The sequence below is a fragment of the Magallana gigas genome, chromosome 10 (genome assembly GCF_963853765.1).
Source record: "Magallana gigas chromosome 10, xbMagGiga1.1, whole genome shotgun sequence".
NCBI lineage: Eukaryota > Metazoa > Mollusca > Bivalvia > Ostreida > Ostreidae > Magallana > Magallana gigas.
The window spans coordinates 5,103,641-5,125,718 of NC_088862.1; the positions used below are offsets into that span (position 1 = coordinate 5,103,641).

The 22,078-nt window shown below is 32.9% G+C and overlaps 1 protein-coding gene across 1 annotated transcript; it reads left to right on the forward strand.

Moving 5' to 3' along the window:
* Positions 1-7,638: 7,638 nt before the first annotated feature.
* LOC136272485 (tripartite motif-containing protein 3-like) lies at positions 7,639-13,530 on the forward strand. The gene is made up of 2 exons (XM_066074116.1): positions 7,639-7,706; positions 11,786-13,530. The coding sequence occupies exon 2, from the start codon at positions 11,818-11,820 to the stop codon at positions 13,483-13,485; it is 1,668 nt and encodes a 555-aa protein (XP_065930188.1). The 5' UTR covers positions 7,639-7,706; positions 11,786-11,817; the 3' UTR covers positions 13,486-13,530.
* The last annotated feature ends 8,548 nt before the right edge of the window (positions 13,531-22,078 follow it).

The window sequence follows — 22,078 nt, forward strand, 5'->3', positions numbered from 1 at the left end:
ACATTAAGTGTTTTTCTCCAACTCCATAAAATTGATGTATTTAGTATTAAAACATGTCTTATAATAACATTTCATTGATTCTTTTAACAAATCTATGTGAATAATAAAGATACATTAGAGTCTGAATGGTTATTTTTGATGCAATAGCTAAATATCAAGGTCGAGGCTAATACAGGGTATTTGCAAGTGGTAAAATGCAAATATAAGTAATAAACAACAATTTTTTCGTGAACATGGCGTTATGAAAAGCAACTGCCACATTGCTCACCTGAGCAACAATAGACATAATTAAATCAAATTTATGGAGTCATATACAAAATAGATCCTGTAAAAATCAATTGCTATTAACAAAATAATACTCAAAAATGATTCCTTATTACTTTTATTAATATTATTTTAAGCCATTGTATGATTCAATACTCAAATATGAATAAGCAAACCCCGCTGGCGCCCAAATTATACGACATTTGGAGTTATTGGTTATATAGGACAAAATCGATATGTACTGATATCACGGGCAAAGATACTGGAAAACGTTAATGTAAATATATGTTTATAAATTGTTTGCATCAATTACATGTTATTGTAAATTTTTGCATTATCAAATGCAGACCCTAAGCAACTCTGCAATACCGGTATTCAAGGGCTGATGAAAGTAAAACCAAGTTATCTTTACTTGAAGTAAAGAAAGACAAGCCTCAAAATGAAAGATCTTAGATCCTCTGCTGTTTCTGGATAATTGTTCAATCGTATATACAATATCAACTTAGGAAGGGAATTCTTTGCACTGCATACCTCATTCATTGTCTTAACAAGAGGCTCATGGGCCAAATCGCTCACCTGAGCAACAATAGACATAAAAAAATCAAAATGGAATCATATACAATATAGATCTTATAAAAAATAGTCCCCAGCTTTTTTGGCAAAATGTTTTGAAATTTTTGAAAATACCAACAAATTTTCAATGATTTTTAATTATCTTCCTTAAAAGGACTTGGTCAAGATTTGACTTAAAAAGTTTCAAATTTTATTTTTCCAGTTTCAATGTTTACACTGATAAATATAGAAGTTTATAATGCTATGTCAAAATTTGAATGTCAAATATCAAGTTATAAGCAAGATACGGAGTCCATAATTCTTTGTTTTGTTAACAAAGCTCGAATATTGTCATTTTTTTTTTTACATATGTGTACATGTTGTATTGGTGTAAGTTTCAATTAAATGTATCTTTCTTTTGTTGATAATTATATTTATGAAGATATTAAATTAGTTTAAATTGATTTTACATGTCATTTTGTCTAAGAAATGGTAATTCGCTACATTACATTTTTGTAAACAACTAAAAGATCGACTCGAGCTTTGTTTACATAACAATCAATTCTTACCTATGTATGTCGCGTGTAACTTAATTGACTTCAACATTCAATATTTTGGTCAATCATTTAATATGCACCAGTACACCATTTTATACATAAAAAATAAAAAAATAAAATGTTGGATCTCAAATCGTGTGCAAGTCCCTCTAGAAGAGGGTGTGGCCATTTATTTTAATAAACATGAATCTTCTTCACTCAAACTTAATTGAAATCGGCCCAGTGGTTTTTGAGAAGAAGTTGAAAACGTAAAAAAGTTACAGACAGACAGATGGAAAGATGGATGCTGGATAAAAAGTTATCACAAAAGCTTACTTGAGCTTTCAGCTTAGGTGAGCTAAAAAAGAAAAAAAAATACTAAAACATAGTTAATTTTCATTTTGAATAATTATTCAATTTCAATAACTTGGAATGTGTTAATCATAATTTTTAAACAAAGGCAGTTAAGTTGCATCTTTCATACGAGTGGACTACAGTTGTATGGATCATTTAATATGGAAAGGTCTCAATATTAACTTGATTTAAAGTAATTATCTGGAAAAATGTATGCCAGTGTAACAGGTTGGGAGAAATAATTACGAACAAGACAGGAGTTCAAACCCGGGCCCCCTGAATCTCTTGTCAGATGTTCTACCAGCTGAACTATCTGGCGCCAGTATTTGAACCGGTCTGACTCTCATAACTGCAAATGTAATTGAAAATTGAATTGTCATTTATATTCAAGAGAAAAAAATCAAGTAAATTAGAGTTATCCCTCTTTCCATAAAAATCCAAGTGCTAGTTTATTGAAAGTAAATTGGGGGGGGGGGGGGGGGACTGCGGGTGCACAGTTTAAAATGTTATCTATATTATAAGCTCATCTGAGCTAAAAGCTCAAGTGAGCTTTCCTGATCATGAACTTTTTGTCTGGCGTCTGTCTGTCTGTATGTAAACCTTTTACATGTTTGTATTCATATCCAGAACCACCTGGCCAATTTTAACCAAACTTTTTAAAAAAAATAATTTAATGAAGTGGATTCCTGTTTGTTAAAATGAACCGACACATCCTATTTTCTAGGGGAGATTATTAAGAATTAATGAAAATATGTTGATTAAAAAAAAAATATTAAAAAATCATTTTGCCAGAAAAGCTGAAACAAAAACAGGGCAGAGCCTTGTTTACATGACAAAGAATTGCGAGCACTGTATCTTGCTTATAACTCAACGACTGACTCTCAAATTTCAATTGATTATTGGAAATGCATTCCTAGAGTATTGTACAATGTAAATAATAAAAACAGAAAAATAGAATTTGACCAAAATCGTGACCATGCCCCTTTAAATTATACAGAGGATTGACCAGACTGCTGCACGTTCATCAATGTAGCTATATGGGCTATTTTGTGAGTGTTATCTCTCATTTAGAACTTTTTTCCAATCACTGGAAAATTGTATGCCATCTGGCTCCAAATATTAGAAAATAAAACTAGTTTCTCCTCTATCTACTTGTACAACAATGACATACGTACACACAGTACCAGTACAGTGTGGGATTTGTTGAAGAGAGGGAGAAATGAGCTGGTGGTCTGGGTTTGGCAGGATTTTAAAACGCCTTTTTAAAGTATTCTAGCTATACTTGACATATGATTGAATCAATGAACAACAAAAACTGGTTTTTCTGCAGTTAAACTATAATTTTTTTTTAAATATTGATCACCAAAGGTTCGGGGAGGGGTGACCCCCTCTTAATTTGCTAAAGCTAAAGAAAACTAATTAAATGTATTGCTTCTCATGCACGTCGCATTGGATCAAATGTTGCAGCATTTATCAGTTTTATTGCCATATTAAAATAGGTTAATACCTTAATTTACAACTTTCAGATATAATATGAAAACCGAGTTCTTCCTCTTTGCAAATATTGTAACAACGAAATAAAGTATCTTTATGCCTAATCATACTTTATCCCCCCCTCTCGAGAACCGATAGTTTGGAGCCTAAAGCATTTGTATATATTTATCATTTATTTTCAGGTGTCATGCACATTAATATTTCCTCTTCCAGTGCATGTTATTCAATTTTTAAAGAATATCTGTGATTAAAGTTGCATGCCAAAAACTGCTACTGGTTGAAAATAGCTAAGATCAAAATGTTTCGAAGATTTTTTTAAATACAAGAATCATCTGATGTACCAAAGTAATTCCAACACCTTTGTTGACATTGAACCTACATTATTAATTCAACACAAAAAACTACAAAGAAAGAGTTCTCAACATTTTATTGTCATTTTCTTTCATTACAACATTTTAATCTTGAGTAATAATTGTCAAATCCCCATTTGTGACTTTCGTTCCCTCTCTGTCTTGCATAAGAACCAAATTTCTTTGTATACAAATTGTGAATGAAGTTCAAATGAATGAAGAAATGCCTGAATTTTCCTAGCTGTCAAATTTTATTAACGAACATTTTCTAAAAACCTTTTTTATTCTTAATTATTTCACAAAAATAATTTTTTATTAAATTTCAAATTGTGTAACTTAATAAATGTAGCTCTTGGTGCAAGGAAAAAATAATGAACATTTGATGAAAACATAACAATGGAATTATTCTAAAAGTAGAAGAAGTGAAAGTCTTTGAACATACCCAGCAGCAACAACAATATTACAAGAAAATTGTGTCACAGTCGTCATTGAAATAAAACATCAAAAGAAAAGAAGAGTAGACTCACAAACTTACTGTGCTAATTACAAATCAAATACAGGTGAGGGTTGCATAGTTTCATCCTTGATTAATCTTTACCTTCCCCCATCCCAAATGAAATATCTAATTTGTGATAGTTTTAAATAAAGCTTTTCAAAAAGAAATTCTTTAAATCAGTATAACCTTGGCCAAAGCGACAAGAAAGCTTTTCTTTACTCATTTAAACTGTTTCAACTATGACCCTTCAAAAGTTACTGGTAAGTTTATTCCAAAACAAAATATTAATATCCCATAAATAATGATATACACTAGTATTTCAATTTACAAATTAAGTGAAAAAATATTGAGATCGTGTTATACACACATTTCCTAAAAACAAAATTAAATTATGAGTAAGGGAAGATTCCTTAATATGACAGTAGCACTGACAAAATGCATCAATTTCTTCTAAATCGCTGCTAGTTGTACAGTTTTGAATAAAATTCCACTGTTTTAATGTTCAATTTTAAGGCATTTATCAATTAACAGAAAATTTTTAGTTAAAAACTATATCAAACATTTTATATAATTGAAACAATATTTGTTTGTAAAAAAAATTAAACACAAGAAATCTTGGTTTTGTTTTAATGTGAATTTTTTTTTTGGACAATCACACAACCTTATTTGGGAAATTTACCCATTTCCTTAAAACCCGAAAACCATGAAAATCATGACCTGAGGTGATGAAGCACTTGACATGTATATATACAGTGTACTCAGATGTGTAAGGTTTTTCTCAAGTCTTCAGCAGGTCAATTCAATTTAATTGAGCTATATAATTTCTTTACAATGTTTACAAATATCTAAATGATGCTACTGTTGTAAATTATATCACAGCACTTGTCACATGTGAAACAGCCAATCAGACTGCTTATTATGTGTCATTCAATCAAAATAAGGCTAACAATCACATTCATCCAATCAAAAACACTGTAACAAGATTTGTCTGACAGTCTTGTTTGTAAGCCAAAAAGAACAAGATAACATCCATCAACAAACAATGGTATGGCTACATTCTCTCTTGGTATGAAACGCTTTACAAATGAACAAACTTTGAACAGATGATGTCAACTGGAATAATTATAAACAACAAAATATGAATAGTACAAGCAAACTATATGCTGATATAAGGATCAGACACGTTCATATTTTTTCCTCATCCAAATCTCTCTATATTTAAAGAGGTAGAAGATGCACATACCAGGCCTCATTACTTAATAATATACCCAATATACATATACATTTCTCGTTTTACATAAAACAGTCTTAATCTGGAAATAAAAAAAAAAGAATTTAATTTGAAGATAGTTTAATGCAATAAAGAGATAACCATATGCTTGAATGCACATGCATCTAATTTTCTTGTGAATAAAAAATATGGGGTTTCTTTGTGGGTAAACATTTTAAATTTAAATGAATGAAGAGTTGCCAAGCTGCCAATCAAATCGCAAGAAAAAACATGTTCTCTAAATGACTATGTTTATCTCCCCTCCCAACCCTGCCCTGAGGGGATTTAAATTTCACGATTAAAAAGACGACATTATAGACATATCAATGCATTTAGTTTATCTCCCACGACTGCGAAAGTACATAAGAAAATATAATACAATGTTATGCATTTTTACTATGCCGCCATAATGGCCTTACTAAAGGGCCTGAACCCCTGATCCAGTGGACGGAAGGCAGGGGAGTTATCAAGTTCGCATTTGATGGAGAGGGCTTTCTGGACATCATAACCATACATTTAATTTACCCAAATATGTATGGTATTAAAAAAGATTTTCTACATTTTCACTACATGGCTATATTTACCCCGCCCTTTGGCCCGAACCTCGAACCAGGGGCCATGAATTTCATAATTCAACGAGAGGATTTCATGAACATCATAACCATGCATGTAGTACTAGTTTTTCACATATATATGGGAGTAAAGAAGATTTTCTAAAATTTAATACATATTAACTAAACAGCCATAATATGTAGACATTCGGGCATGAACTCCTGATCTAAGAGTAATTTCTGCAAAGAACTTCATGGACATCATAACCATGCATTTAGTTTGTCACAAATCAATATTGGAGTAGAGGAGAAGATTGTTTAGGATTTAATTCATCTTCAATATATGGCCATATTGACCCTACTCATGGCCTGAAGCCCTGGTCCAGGGGCCATGCGTTTTGCAATTTTGGCAGATGGCTTCACGGACATCATACCCATACCATTTAGTTTTTCCCACATTTGTGTGAGAATAACTTTGTCCTTTTTAAAAAACGCTCTTTAATATCGAGTAAGCTCATAACATAACAAACTACATGTTGGTATATTAACAATTTTAAAAGCTTTCCAACTAATGAAATTTATCTTCAAAATATAGATCATATTATATGCATTTTCCATCATCAGTTTTAAGTAATTCGAATCATCTGTGTACACAATTAACCGCAGCCAAATGAATGAAGGCTTACAATGCGTTTTCATTATAATGCAAAGCAATAATTTTTAGCTACAATGCTAGTCGACCTTTGCATACAGAGACTGATTTTTTTAACCCAGAAATATCCGAATAATTGTTTTCAAACACGTACTATATCGTATGTATTGTGCTTAATACATGTGGTGGGCAGATTTGACACTGGTTAGAAATATGTATGGCGTCTGTTTCATTGTTTAGCTGATTCAGTTTATAGGAATACCAAACACGCCAATAATCGGTTTTGTACGATAGTTTTATGCCAAAATGTAGGTAACATGTAACTGTACAGTACTAAATTAAAACAAACATTATGATCGTAATTTACGACATCAATTCTGGCTTCTGTACGTTTTGTCCGTTATTCTACAAAGTGTGTGTAAAAGACAATGCAAAAGTGGTGTTTGTAATAATTTCCTATTCTTTTTTTACTTTACGGTATGAATACGATTACGTTTAAAACATTATTTCTGTCCGATCGTTTTTACCATTTTAGCTACAAAATATCCGTAAGTCACCCGCTATATACTAAGGTAACCGTGTCAAAAAGTCGTAGATTTTATACGTTTTTGTCACGAATAGATTTTTGGTGAAGCAGATTTGTTTCCTGAAATAATATCCTTATTGTTGATTCCAATCAATTAAACTAAAAACATGTATACATAAACAGAATTCGCAACCAAGATGTTAAAAAAAAAACCAAAATGACTGTTTATGTAATGATATACTCCGGCCAATGTGAGTTGAAAATTTATAAAACCTGTGTTAAATATTACATATACATCCTTGCAATGAATAAAAATATGAAAAATATGAACTCAGATAATCCCGAAGCCTGACTATTTAATGCAATTTTTAATCAATTTTGAGAAGAAAAACCCACACTGGTACTCCAGGAAAGAGAATATATTAGTTAGTCTTGGGGTATAATTTTTTTTTACTTTGTACATAACCACTACCGTACGTCAATAAGAAATCTTCCAATTTTTTTTCAACAAGCATGCTAATCGCTCCCAGTACTTTCGGTATTTTGATTCTAAAGGAGGCGTGAACTCAATCACGTGATGGTAACGCTAGACCAGGAAGTAAAAATACAAGGATCGTCATGTTTTGTAATTTGTTCACGAAGAAGTAGGGCACAACATGTAGTAAGTATTTGTAGTTAATTTATCGCAGAAAGCTGTCGTTTTGGTCTATAAAGGTTAAATATAACCTTTACATAATGATAAACGTAAAAACTAAATGTTGCGTAGCCCGGTCATAATCTAGGCCTAGAACACGGGGCACTTGTTTCTGCAATAAAGTTAACTGAATAACCGATAGTATAATAATACTCTATAGTATTGTAACGTGTTTGGGTCCGTAGATTTGGATAGATCCGTAATCAAGACAATGATTTAAAGGGGCATGGTCACGATTTTGGTCCAATTTTATTTTTTCGATTTTAATGTTTACAATGCTTCAGTAAGGCATTTTTAATTGGCAACCAAAATTTGAGGGTCATTTGTTGAGTTATAAGCGAGTTACAGAGCTTACAATTCTTCTCTATGTAAACAAAGCGTTTGTTTACATTTTGAACGTTGAAGTAAAAATTCCAGTTTTAGACCTCAAATAAATGTGTTTATCGTTAGGAACTGTTTATTTATGCTTAAAATGAATAAGAAGATAGACAAATCAGGTTGAAAAAGATTTTTTAATGGTATATTGAACCTATGTAAACAAAAACAGGACACGAGCCTTGTTTACATGACGAAGAATTGTGAGCCCTGTATGTTGCTTAAAACTCATCGACTGGCACCCAAATTTTATTTCACCATTAGAAATGCATTCCTAAAGCATAGTAAATAATAAAAACAGACAAATAAAATTTGACCAAAATCGTGACCATACCCCTTTAAGAAAATGATTGTATATATATATATATATATATATATATATATATATATATATATATAAAGCACAAACATTGCAATAACTCTCAAATTGATATATACCTGCCCATGGTGAATGATAAAGATATACATAAAGCACAGAGAAATTCACCTTTTTGGAGCTCCACCTCCGCCCCGGCCGGGGCTTGAACTAACGACCTCTGGAACCCATTCTCCTAGCAGTGAGCGGCCACCGCGCTAACCACTGGGCCATCTAGGCAAGACAAAAATCTTGCTTTCGATGACGAAGGGAAACTAGCGCGCTGGTCGCTCAGTACACGGTCGTTTGAGACACAGGTGGAATGCAGTTAAACGACAATTTGAGAGGATCGGGACGATATTGCAATAACCCTCAAATTGACATAAACCTGCCCATGGTGAATGATAAAGATATACATAAAGCACAGAGAAATTAACCTTTTAGATATCTCGAACATGGGATATCTCGAATACCCCGGTTATGTCGAAGTCGGCCGCCGGTCCCGGCCGTTTTCCCTATATATATGATTTAAAAAACTACTGATATCTCGAATACGGTTATCTCGAATACCCCGCTTATGTCGAAATATGTTTACGGTCCCAATAACAAATTTTACCTGGGTTATCTCGAAGTGAAGTCAATTTTCCGGTCTGCTAATCGCACCCCGCATGTCGTGTCCTCGTTATTCTCGCCCGCGGCAATTCACACCTTTTCTCAAGACTGATAGTCTATTAACCCCACGCTTAGCCAGTGCAGCTATCGATGAAACGGTAATTGTTATAACAGCTTGGGTATATACTCCGGTGATTGATAAAACAAACAAGTTCACAGCTCCCAAAAGTAAGCACCCCTAACATTACCGATAATATGAATAATGATGCACGCTACTTATAAAGCAAACAAGTTCACAGTCACTCAATTACCAAATAGCGCAGCGTAAATTATCGTATAATCGATATCGACGCATGATCAAAGTGAACTTCTACTTAATGAATAATATACCAAAAATATATTTAATAACACACACTAAATCATGATAAATTACCAACGCGCTGATTTAAATATAACAAATTTTATTTCTAATGTGAACAAAAATCAAACAATTAACACATTTGTCTTTGGCTATAAAAGATGGTACAGAATTCTGTACATCATTCAACAACATGTCTCAAAACAGCAAAGACAAGCTCCCCACTCCCGGGCTGAAGTGCAAGCTAAAGACCCACACCATTGAAACAAAGTTTCAAGCCATTGCCGATGTCGAAAGAGGTATAGAAAGTAAAGCGGTCATCGCCAAGAAATACGAGACCCCCCCCCCCCAACACCCTGTTAACGTGGATAAAGAATGCCCAAAAGATCAAAGAAGCATATGAGCAGAGCACCTTCGGACCCCAGAGGAAGAAAATGAGGACAGCAGCCTACAAAGATACAGAAGAAGCCGTCCTCCAGTGGTTCAAGACAGCCAGGGACCAGAACGTGCCGTTGCCGATGGTACTGATGCTATGAAAGCTTGGGCCTCAAGCCTTCAGACCATCTTGGCGGAATACAGTCCCAGTGACATCTTCAATGCAGATGAAACTGGGTTGTTTTTCCGTCTTCTCCCCGATAAAACTCTCGAGTTTAAAGGGGTAGATTGTCACGGCGGTAAGAACAGTAAAGAGCGTGTTACTGTTATGGTGTGTTCAAACATGTCAGGTAATGAAAAGCTGCCATTTCTCGTAATCGGGAAGTCAAAGAAGCCGCGGTGCCAGTGATCGCGATGTGAATTAAAGACTGACGGTGTTCCATAATATCATCATGTGTGTTATGTGATTTGACAATAGTGTGAACGTGATTTATTTATATTCTGAAAAGTTGTATACATGTACATTATGCTTGTATGTTTGATTAACTGTTATTTAAAATAATTGTAACGTTTCATATAAATTCTTATTTAAGTGTATATGTGCAATGTCTATAAATGTCTATAAATAAAACATCGTTTCAATATTCCGTCTTTTTTTTTCGTTCATACCGGTTCTCAAATTATAGTGCATATAAGGACTTCCTGTGTTAGCATGTCAGGACAAAAACGCTAATGGAGTCGAAGAATTTCGACTTCGGATATCTCGAACGCCCGGATATCTCGAAGTTATTCCGTGGTCCCCCGAACTTCGAGATATCGATATTTAACTGTGTGTGTATATATATATATATATATATATATATATATATATATATATATATATATATATATATATATATATATATATATATATATATATATATATATATATATATATATAGAATTTTGTATAACTGTCTGAAGAGCCGACATTCGCATTCTTTTTTATTTATTTAAGTAATTTTTGTACCAAGGCTTTATTTATCTCTCTCTCTCTCTCTCTCTCTCTCTCTCTCTCTCTCTCTATATATATATATATATATATATATATATATATATATATATATATATATATATATATATATATATATATATATATATATATACCGATCAAGCAATAATTAGTAAAATATTTAGATAATGTTAACAAGTACGAGTCAGTATATACAGATATTTAGTCTTAGGATTATCTATCCTTAATTTATAAAGGCAAACAAATGTAATTAGGGTGACTGGGTATGTGTCCGGGCAGGTATGTATCCGTAGGCACCTGTCCTATGCGAATACGGGTCTCGAATGTGTCCCGATCCAGAGATCTGTCCTGTACACAGATAGATCTCAACAGAAATTGTGGAAATAATATAATTAATTTAACTTAACTAAATACAATTCCCCAATTAAACAGTATACTAGCACCATATACTTAATACAACCAGGGTAACTTTATAAACTTTCACCGCGCCGCTTCTGCTTTAATCTTCGTTAAGAATCTTTGTTAAGAACGTAACAAAAGAATTTTTAATTTAGGCGTTGCTAATTCACGACCAAAATATTTAACCCTGTTTATTTTTAGGAACTATTTCATGAGTCCTGTGTCGGTAAATGCTAATCAAAGTCACCTAATATGCACCCAAACTACCCTCGGGAGCTATCATTATATATAACGATAAAGTGTGGTTTACGTAATTGCTTGACACATTCCGAACCCGACTCTTCCGAGCCCGACCTTTAATTGTCACAGTATATTATGATAAAAAATGATATTATTATACTACATACGAACTTTTATCACAAAATCAAGCACATGTGGCCTAGAACGTGAACTGATTACGTACAACTTTACTGCAGCAAGATTTCATTGTATTTTTGCCTTGAATAAAAGAGTAAATTGCAATATACGGTTAAATAATTTTAACTTTTATTTTCTTCCAGATACTTAATTTACTCAATTAAGGTGTTTCAGCATGGACCCCAAGGGTAATTGGGCCCAGGATGTCTTACGGTGCCATCTGTGTGAGACTCCGGTCCCTCCTATGTACTGTGACATTTGTCACATACATCTGTGTAAAACCTGTGTAGGGGAGCATCTCTCAGACGAATCCACAGAACACAAAGTGGTGCCATTTAAAAAGCGGGGTTCAACTACGAAATGTCAAAACCATTCCTCAAAAGTTTGTGAACTTTTCTGTAAACAATGCGACATTCCTATTTGTGTAAAGTGTGCTTCTTCTAAAGAACACAAAGGTCATGAATTTATTGACGTGGTGGAAACACTAGAAAACCAAAAAGGAATCATACTCAATGATTTACAAGAACTAGAGAAATCCATCTATCCTAAATATCAGGAGATTGCATCTATCATCCCGGTTATGAAAGCTGATCTGAATGAAAACTCCAAGAAACTGACAAAAGCTATTGAGAAACATGAAGAAGACTTGTGCAGAGAAATAGACACCATGATCAAGAAACTGAAATCAGATCTTAATGAAATGGACTCCAAATATCTGACTGTACTAAATAAACAGGAAAATGAAATCACCCGCACTATTTTTGAAATCAAACAGAGCATTGCTGATCTGAAGAAGTTACTAAACTCAAATGATGTCAGTCATATCTCTGCCTATAAATCCAGGAATTATGAATTTAGAAGATTGCCTCCTAAACTCACAGCTACCTTACCAAAATTTACCCCTGAGAAAATAAACAAAGAACAGCTTTATGAACAGTTTGGTTCTCTGTCAGCGTTATCTATCAAAACAGAAGAACATGGCTACACAATGGATTCTCCTATTGCAGAGTCCTCTCCCCCAGACAGACCGCTCATTAATGTACCACGGGTCATCACAGAAATAAATACCGAGTTTGGACGTAATAATCCATTACGCCTTGTGTCATGTCAGAGTGATGAAGACGTTTGGACATGTGGTATTGACAATATGATGAGACTCTACAAACTGCAGGGTGAACTAATGAAGTCAGTCCAAACCAAGTCAGGGAACACTCCATACTACATAGCATTGACAAGGAGTGGGGATTTAGTTTATACAGATGAAGATGATAGAACTGTGAACATAGTGAAGAATACACATATACAGACAGTGATCAGACTACGGGCGTGGAGACCTCTTAGTTTCTGTTGTACCTTTTCTGGTGACATCCTGGTTGTCGTAAACAGTAATAATGATAAACAAACAAAGGTTGTGCGTTACTTTGGCTCCATGGAGAAACAAAGTATTCAATACAATGACAAAGGACAACCTCTCTATTCAACAGGTTTCCCTAAATTCATCTGTGAAAACAGGAACCTAGATATATGTGTGTCAGAGTATGACGCCCGTGCAGTAGTGGTGGTCAACCAGGCCGGGAAACTTCGCTTTACCTACACTGGTAAAAGCTCTAGTACTACCTTGCGAAGTGCATGCGACATCGCTACAGACAGCCAGAGTCACATCCTAATAGCAGACTGTGACAACCACCGTATCCACATCCTGGACCAGGACGGACAGTTCCTCCGCTTCATTGACAACTGTCATTTACAGGATCCATGGGGTTTATGTGTGGACACCAGGGACAACCTCTTTGTGACCGAGTTTTACTCGGGTAAAGTGAAAAAAATCCAATATAACAAATAAAAGATGTGTTGAAACCAATATATTTGCTGTGGCAGTGATTATACATGTGAGAATTAACACAGGATGAATGACCATCTTTAAGTTCTCCTTAAAGATAGCTTAAAGATGCTTAAAGGTAGCTTAAAGACGATCTTTAAGCCACCTTTAAGCTACCTTTAAGCTATATGTGTTGCTTAAAGATGGCTTAAAGAAAGCGTAAAGATGGCTTAAAGGCAGCTTAAAGACTATCTTTAAGCCACCTTTAAGCCACCTTTAAGGACAACTTATAGGTCCTTAATGTCCAAACTTCTTTAAGCCACCTTTAAGCCACCTTTAAGCTACCTTTAAGCCACCTTTAAGCCATTAAAAAAATTTTATTTCAATATTGTGCTTAATTTCCAACAAAATGTATTAACTTTATGAAAGAAAAGGTATTAAAACGGTTTTTGTTCTAGAAAGAAAAATGGAAAAAAAAAAAAAAAAAAAAAAACAAAAAAAAAAAACCGGCCACGGCGAGAATTGAACCCGGGACCCTTAGTTTACTAGCATCACCACACCTCCTCTGCGCCACGGCAACTTACATATATATGAGCGTTTTTATATCCTATATATCAGTGGATATTGAATCACTGTATTGAATGTGTTTACTTCAAAAGATTTTGACAAACCATTCAGTTTGTAACAATTAATTATATCTAATTTATAAATGACGTGCATGCGTGTATTTAGAATGAAATACGGAACTTGGTCTTCAGTGAACAAAAATATATTATATCTAAATGGAAACCGTTAGGTTCACTATAATAGGCTTTCTTAGTTAATAAATTTAAACCGAGTAGATATACGTTCATCTAATTTATAGCTATAAAAATGTAAGAAAGAAAATGAAATCATTTCTTTTATGAAATGCATTGATACTATTAGGGTATTTGTTCAATTTCCCGCAATTTCCCGGTTTTCATGATCGCGGCGCCGTTCCAATATGTTTAAATATTTACATGTAATTGTATGTACATGATTTTTAAACTATCAATTCTATAACAAACAAAATTACCAATTACCGGTGACGTATTTACTGCATGTGGCAATTGCAAATGACTTGTATATACAATTGTACGATGTGCCAGGCCGGGTATATTTGACATATTTACCCTTATACATATATTTGAATAATCAACCCCTATTTATGATCACCGGTACATTAATTAATTAGCCTCAAGATTTTACTCTTACATACATGTATCGTTAATTTGTAGACGTAACATCTTTGAAACCCAGAGCTAGGAAATAATACTTTGAAAATGAATTACAAATGTAAATTAACTTTTATTCACTAGACTTATCGTATGCTCGTACATACTAAGATTCAACGCCTTTAGAAACCCTGACGTGCACTTGGGCACACGACACACCTGTTGTGTATATCTTGTATATTCTGTGTTAGTTCCAGGGGTTTTCTTAAGTTGGACAAACAATAGACTTTAATTAGATATACACAAACATGCACCTGGGCACACGACACAACTGTTGTGTATATCTTGTATATTCTGTGTTAGTTCCAGGGGTTTTCTTAAGTTTGACAAACAATAGACTCTAATTAGATATACACAAACGAACAAAACTATGTCTAGACAAACAAAGCAGTAATATCCTGCCCGATATAACAAAGGCAGTTGAGAGTCTTTTCATCTTTAACATGTATCTAGCAGATCTAGAGTTAGAAATAATGAAAATTGAAAAAAAAAAATACAAACCTTAAACCGATTATCAAATTAAATCATGCATTTTTGGTTCATTATCTTTATTTGTTTAATAACCGGAGGAACAGAGAGAGAGAGAGAGAGAGAGAGAGAGAGAGAGAGAGATTTTTTTCACCGATTAATTTATAATAGGAAACAAACATACTTTAATTAGTTTTATGCACACATTAAGATCATCCCTACAATAATTTTGAAACCCCCCAAAAATTATAAAGAATTTTATAACGGCAATCTGTGTCCATCGGAGCGGTGCTGATGATAGCGATCTGTGTTTAATGGAGCGACGATTAAAACCGCCTGGAACACACACCCCCCCTTCCTTGGAAATTATATTATCACTCGGATGACCCCCTCCCATCTCTATAAAAGAGCTTTAGCATTTAATATGTTTTTATTGTTCAGCTTGATCAATATTGACTTAAAGGCCACTTAAAGACAGTGTAAAGGCAGTGTAAAGAGAGCGTAAATGCCACTTAAAGATGCTTAAAGATGGCTTAAAGGTGGCTTAAAGGTGGCTTAAAGAAGTTTGGACATTAAGGACCTATAAGCACTTGCTTAAAGGTGACTTAAAGGCGGCTTAAAGGTTGTATAGCCTTTAAGCTCCTTTAAGTCACCTTTAAGCCACCTTTAAGGACTTGCTTAAAGATGGTTTTTCGCCCTGTGTAAATGAGCCTTTGTAGATAGTCTAGTATAACAGATGTAAACAAACTGAGTGTATATTCATATAACTTGTGTAAACAGACGGATTGTTTTGTGTACATGTGATAAGTGACAGCAAAAAGTTTTTATTCATTGAATGTATTTCATTCATTTATACATGTCTGCAGATCAAAATGTTTAATTTATAAACTTAACAAAAATGAAATTTGTTTATACATATCTAAAATGTAAACAGATTAAATTTATTCATCACAGTATGGCATTACTTAATATGATTTACGTACTATTAAGCTATTTGTTATATAAAAGGAATAAGGAATCATTCTTTGAGTATTATGAGGTTATATTTGCATATCCATTGTTCTTTTCCACTGTAAGTCCATACGGAGGAACTGCAATTATTTTTCTATAATCGCATTTGCTGTGTTTGAACCACTATACGATACATTAAGTGTTTTTCTCCAACTCCATAAAATTGATGTATTTAATATTAAAACATGTCTTATAATAACATTTCATTGATTCTTTTAACAAATCTATGTGAATAATAAAGATACATTAGAGTCTGAATGGTTATTTTTGATGCAATAGCTAAATATCAAGGTCGAGGCTAATACAGGGTATTTGCAAGTGGTAAAATGCAAATATAAGTAATAAACAACAATTTTTTCGTGAACATGGCGTTATGAAAAGCAACTGCCACATTGCTCACCTGAGCAACAATAGACATAATTAAATCAAATTTATGGAGTCATATACAAAATAGATCCTGTAAAAATCAATTGCTATTAACAAAATAATACTCAAAAATGATTCCTTATTACTTTTATTAATATTATTTTAAGCCATTGTATGATTCAATACTCAAATATGAATAAGCAAACCCCGCTGGCGCCCAAATTATACGACATTTGGAGTTATTGGTTATATAGGACAAAATCGATATGTACTGATATCACGGGCAAAGATACTGGAAAACGTTAATGTAAATATATGTTTATAAATTGTTTGCATCAATTACATGTTATTGTAAATTTTTGCATTATCAAATGCAGACCCTAAGCAACTCTGCAATACCGGTATTCAAGGGCTGATGAAAGTAAAACCAAGTTATCTTTACTTGAAGTAAAGAAAGACAAGCCTCAAAATGAAAGATCTTAGATCCTCTGCTGTTTCTGGATAATTGTTCAATCGTATATACAATATCAACTTAGGAAGGGAATTCTTTGCACTGCATACCTCATTCATTGTCTTAACAAGAGGCTCATGGGCCAAATCGCTCACCTGAGCAACAATAGACATAAAAAAATCAAAATGGAATCATATACAATATAGATCTTATAAAAAATAGTCCCCAGCTTTTTTGGCAAAATGTTTTGAAATTTTTGAAAATACCAACAAATTTTCAATGATTTTTAATTATCTTCCTTAAAAGGACTTGGTCAAGATTTGACTTAAAAAGTTTCAAATTTTATTTTTCCAGTTTCAATGTTTACACTGATAAATATAGAAGTTTATAATGCTATGTCAAAATTTGAATGTCAAATATCAAGTTATAAGCAAGATACGGAGTCCATAATTCTTTGTTTTGTTAACAAAGCTCGAATATTGTCATTTTTTTTTTTACATATGTGTACATGTTGTATTGGTGTAAGTTTCAATTAAATGTATCTTTCTTTTGTTGATAATTATATTTATGAAGATATTAAATTAGTTTAAATTGATTTTACATGTCATTTTGTCTAAGAAATGGTAATTCGCTACATTACATTTTTGTAAACAACTAAAAGATCGACTCGAGCTTTGTTTACATAACAATCAATTCTTACCTATGTATGTCGCGTGTAACTTAATTGACTTCAACATTCAATATTTTGGTCAATCATTTAATATGCACCAGTACACCATTTTATACATAAAAAATAAAAAAATAAAATGTTGGATCTCAAATCGTGTGCAAGTCCCTCTAGAAGAGGGTGTGGCCATTTATTTTAATAAACATGAATCTTCTTCACTCAAACTTAATTGAAATCGGCCCAGTGGTTTTTGAGAAGAAGTTGAAAACGTAAAAAAGTTACAGACAGACAGATGGAAAGATGGATGCTGGATAAAAAGTTATCACAAAAGCTTACTTGAGCTTTCAGCTTAGGTGAGCTAAAAAAGAAAAAAAAATACTAAAACATAGTTAATTTTCATTTTGAATAATTATTCAATTTCAATAACTTGGAATGTGTTAATCATAATTTTTAAACAAAGGCAGTTAAGTTGCATCTTTCATACGAGTGGACTACAGTTGTATGGATCATTTAATATGGAAAGGTCTCAATATTAACTTGATTTAAAGTAATTATCTGGAAAAATGTATGCCAGTGTAACAGGTTGGGAGAAATAATTACGAACAAGACAGGAGTTCAAACCCGGGCCCCCTGAATCTCTTGTCAGATGTTCTACCAGCTGAACTATCTGGCGCCAGTATTTGAACCGGTCTGACTCTCATAACTGCAAATGTAATTGAAAATTGAATTGTCATTTATATTCAAGAGAAAAAAATCAAGTAAATTAGAGTTATCCCTCTTTCCATAAAAATCCAAGTGCTAGTTTATTGAAAGTAAATTGGGGGGGGGGGGGGGGGACTGCGGGTGCACAGTTTAAAATGTTATCTATATTATAAGCTCATCTGAGCTAAAAGCTCAAGTGAGCTTTCCTGATCATGAACTTTTTGTCTGGCGTCTGTCTGTCTGTATGTAAACCTTTTACATGTTTGTATTCATATCCAGAACCACCTGGCCAATTTTAACCAAACTTTCTAAAAAAAATAATTTAATGAAGTGGATTCCTGTTTGTTAAAATGAACCGACACATCCTATTTTCTAGGGGAGATTATTAAGAATTAATGAAAATATGTTGATTAAAAAAAAAATATTAAAAAATCATTTTGCCAGAAAAGCTGAAACAAAAACAGGGCAGAGCCTTGTTTACATGACAAAGAATTGCGAGCACTGTATCTTGCTTATAACTCAACGACTGACTCTCAAATTTCAATTGATTATTGGAAATGCATTCCTAGAGTATTGTACAATGTAAATAATAAAAACAGAAAAATAGAATTTGACCAAAATCGTGACCATGCCCCTTTAAATTATACAGAGGATTGACCAGACTGCTGCACGTTCATCAATGTAGCTATATGGGCTATTTTGTGAGTGTTATCTCTCATTTAGAACTTTTTTCCAATCACTGGAAAATTGTATGCCATCTGGCTCCAAATATTAGAAAATAAAACTAGTTTCTCCTCTATCTACTTGTACAACAATGACATACGTACACACAGTACCAGTACAGTGTGGGATTTGTTGAAGAGAGGGAGAAATGAGCTGGTGGTCTGGGTTTGGCAGGATTTTAAAACGCCTTTTTAAAGTATTCTAGCTATACTTGACATATGATTGAATCAATGAACAACAAAAACTGGTTTTTCTGCAGTTAAACTATAATTTTTTTTTAAATATTGATCACCAAAGGTTCGGGGAGGGGTGACCCCCTCTTAATTTGCTAAAGCTAAAGAAAACTAATTAAATGTATTGCTTCTCATGCACGTCGCATTGGATCAAGTGTTGCAGCATTTATCAGTTTTATTGCCATATTAAAATAGGTTAATACCTTAATTTACAACTTTCAGATATAATATGAAAACCGAGTTCTTCCTCTTTGCAAATATTGTAACAACGAAATAAAGTATCTTTATGCCTAATCATACTTTATCCCCCCCTCTCGAGAACCGATAGTTTGGAGCCTAAAGCATTTGTATATATTTATCATTTATTTTCAGGTGTCATGCACATTAATATTTCCTCTTCCAGTGCATGTTATTCAATTTTTAAAGAATATCTGTGATTAAAGTTGCATGCCAAAAACTGCTACTGGTTGAAAATAGCTAAGATCAAAATGTTTCGAAGATTTTTTTAAATACAAGAATCATCTGATGTACCAAAGTAATTCCAACACCTTTGTTGACATTGAACCTACATTATTAATTCAACACAAAAAACTACAAAGAAAGAGTTCTCAACATTTTATTGTCATTTTCTTTCATTACAACATTTTAATCTTGAGTAATAATTGTCAAATCCCCATTTGTGACTTTCGTTCCCTCTCTGTCTTGCATAAGAACCAAATTTCTTTGTATACAAATTGTGAATGAAGTTCAAATGAATGAAGAAATGCCTGAATTTTCCTAGCTGTCAAATTTTATTAACGAACATTTTCTAAAAACCTTTTTTATTCTTAATTATTTCACAAAAATAATTTTTTATTAAATTTCAAATTGTGTAACTTAATAAATGTAGCTCTTGGTGCAAGGAAAAAATAATGAACATTTGATGAAAACATAACAATGGAATTATTCTAAAAGTAGAAGAAGTGAAAGTCTTTGAACATACCCAGCAGCAACAACAATATTACAAGAAAATTGTGTCACAGTCGTCATTGAAATAAAACATCAAAAGAAAAGAAGAGTAGACTCACAAACTTACTGTGCTAATTACAAATCAAATACAGGTGAGGGTTGCATAGTTTCATCCTTGATTAATCTTTACCTTCCCCCATCCCAAATGAAATATCTAATTTGTGATAGTTTTAAATAAAGCTTTTCAAAAAGAAATTCTTTAAATCAGTATAACCTTGGCCAAAGCGACAAGAAAGCTTTTCTTTACTCATTTAAACTGTTTCAACTATGACCCTTCAAAAGTTACTGGTAAGTTTATTCCAAAACAAAATATTAATATCCCATAAATAATGATATACACTAGTATTTCAATTTACAAATTAAGTGAAAAAATATTGAGATCGTGTTATACACACATTTCCTAAAAACAAAATTAAATTATGAGTAAGGGAAGATTCCTTAATATGACAGTAGCACTGACAAAATGCATCAATTTCTTCTAAATCGCTGCTAGTTGTACAGTTTTGAATAAAATTCCACTGTTTTAATGTTCAATTTTAAGGCATTTATCAATTAACAGAAAATTTTTAGTTAAAAACTATATCAAACATTTTATATAATTGAAACAATATTTGTTTGTAAAAAAAATTAAACACAAGAAATCTTGGTTTTGTTTTAATGTGAATTTTTTTTTTGGACAATCACACAACCTTATTTGGGAAATTTACCCATTTCCTTAAAACCCGAAAACCATGAAAATCATGACCTGAGGTGATGAAGCACTTGACATGTATATATACAGTGTACTCAGATGTGTAAGGTTTTTCTCAAGTCTTCAGCAGGTCAATTCAATTAATTGAGCTATATAATTTCTTTACAATGTTTACAAATATCTAAATGATGCTACTGTTGTAAATTATATCACAGCACTTGTCACATGTGAAACAGCCAATCAGACTGCTTATTATGTGTCATTCAATCAAAATAAGGCTAACAATCACATTCATCCAATCAAAAACACTGTAACAAGATTTGTCTGACAGTCTTGTTTGTAAGCCAAAAAGAACAAGATAACATCCATCAACAAACAATGGTATGGCTACATTCTCTCTTGGTATGAAACGCTTTACAAATGAACAAACTTTGAACAGATGATGTCAACTGGAATAATTATAAACAACAAAATATGAATAGTACAAGCAAACTATATGCTGATATAAGGATCAGACACGTTCATATTTTTTCCTCATCCAAATCTCTCTATATTTAAAGAGGTAGAAGATGCACATACCAGGCCTCATTACTTAATAATATACCCAATATACATATACATTTCTCGTTTTACATAAAACAGTCTTAATCTGGAAATAAAAAAAAAAGAATTTAATTTGAAGATAGTTTAATGCAATAAAGAGATAACCATATGCTTGAATGCACATGCATCTAATTTTCTTGTGAATAAAAAATATGGGGTTTCTTTGTGGGTAAACATTTTAAATTTAAATGAATGAAGAGTTGCCAAGCTGCCAATCAAATCGCAAGAAAAAACATGTTCTCTAAATGACTATGTTTATCTCCCCTCCCAACCCTGCCCTGAGGGGATTTAAATTTCACGATTAAAAAGACGACATTATAGACATATCAATGCATTTAGTTTATCTCCCACGACTGCGAAAGTACATAAGAAAATATAATACAATGTTATGCATTTTTACTATGCCGCCATAATGGCCTTACTAAAGGGCCTGAACCC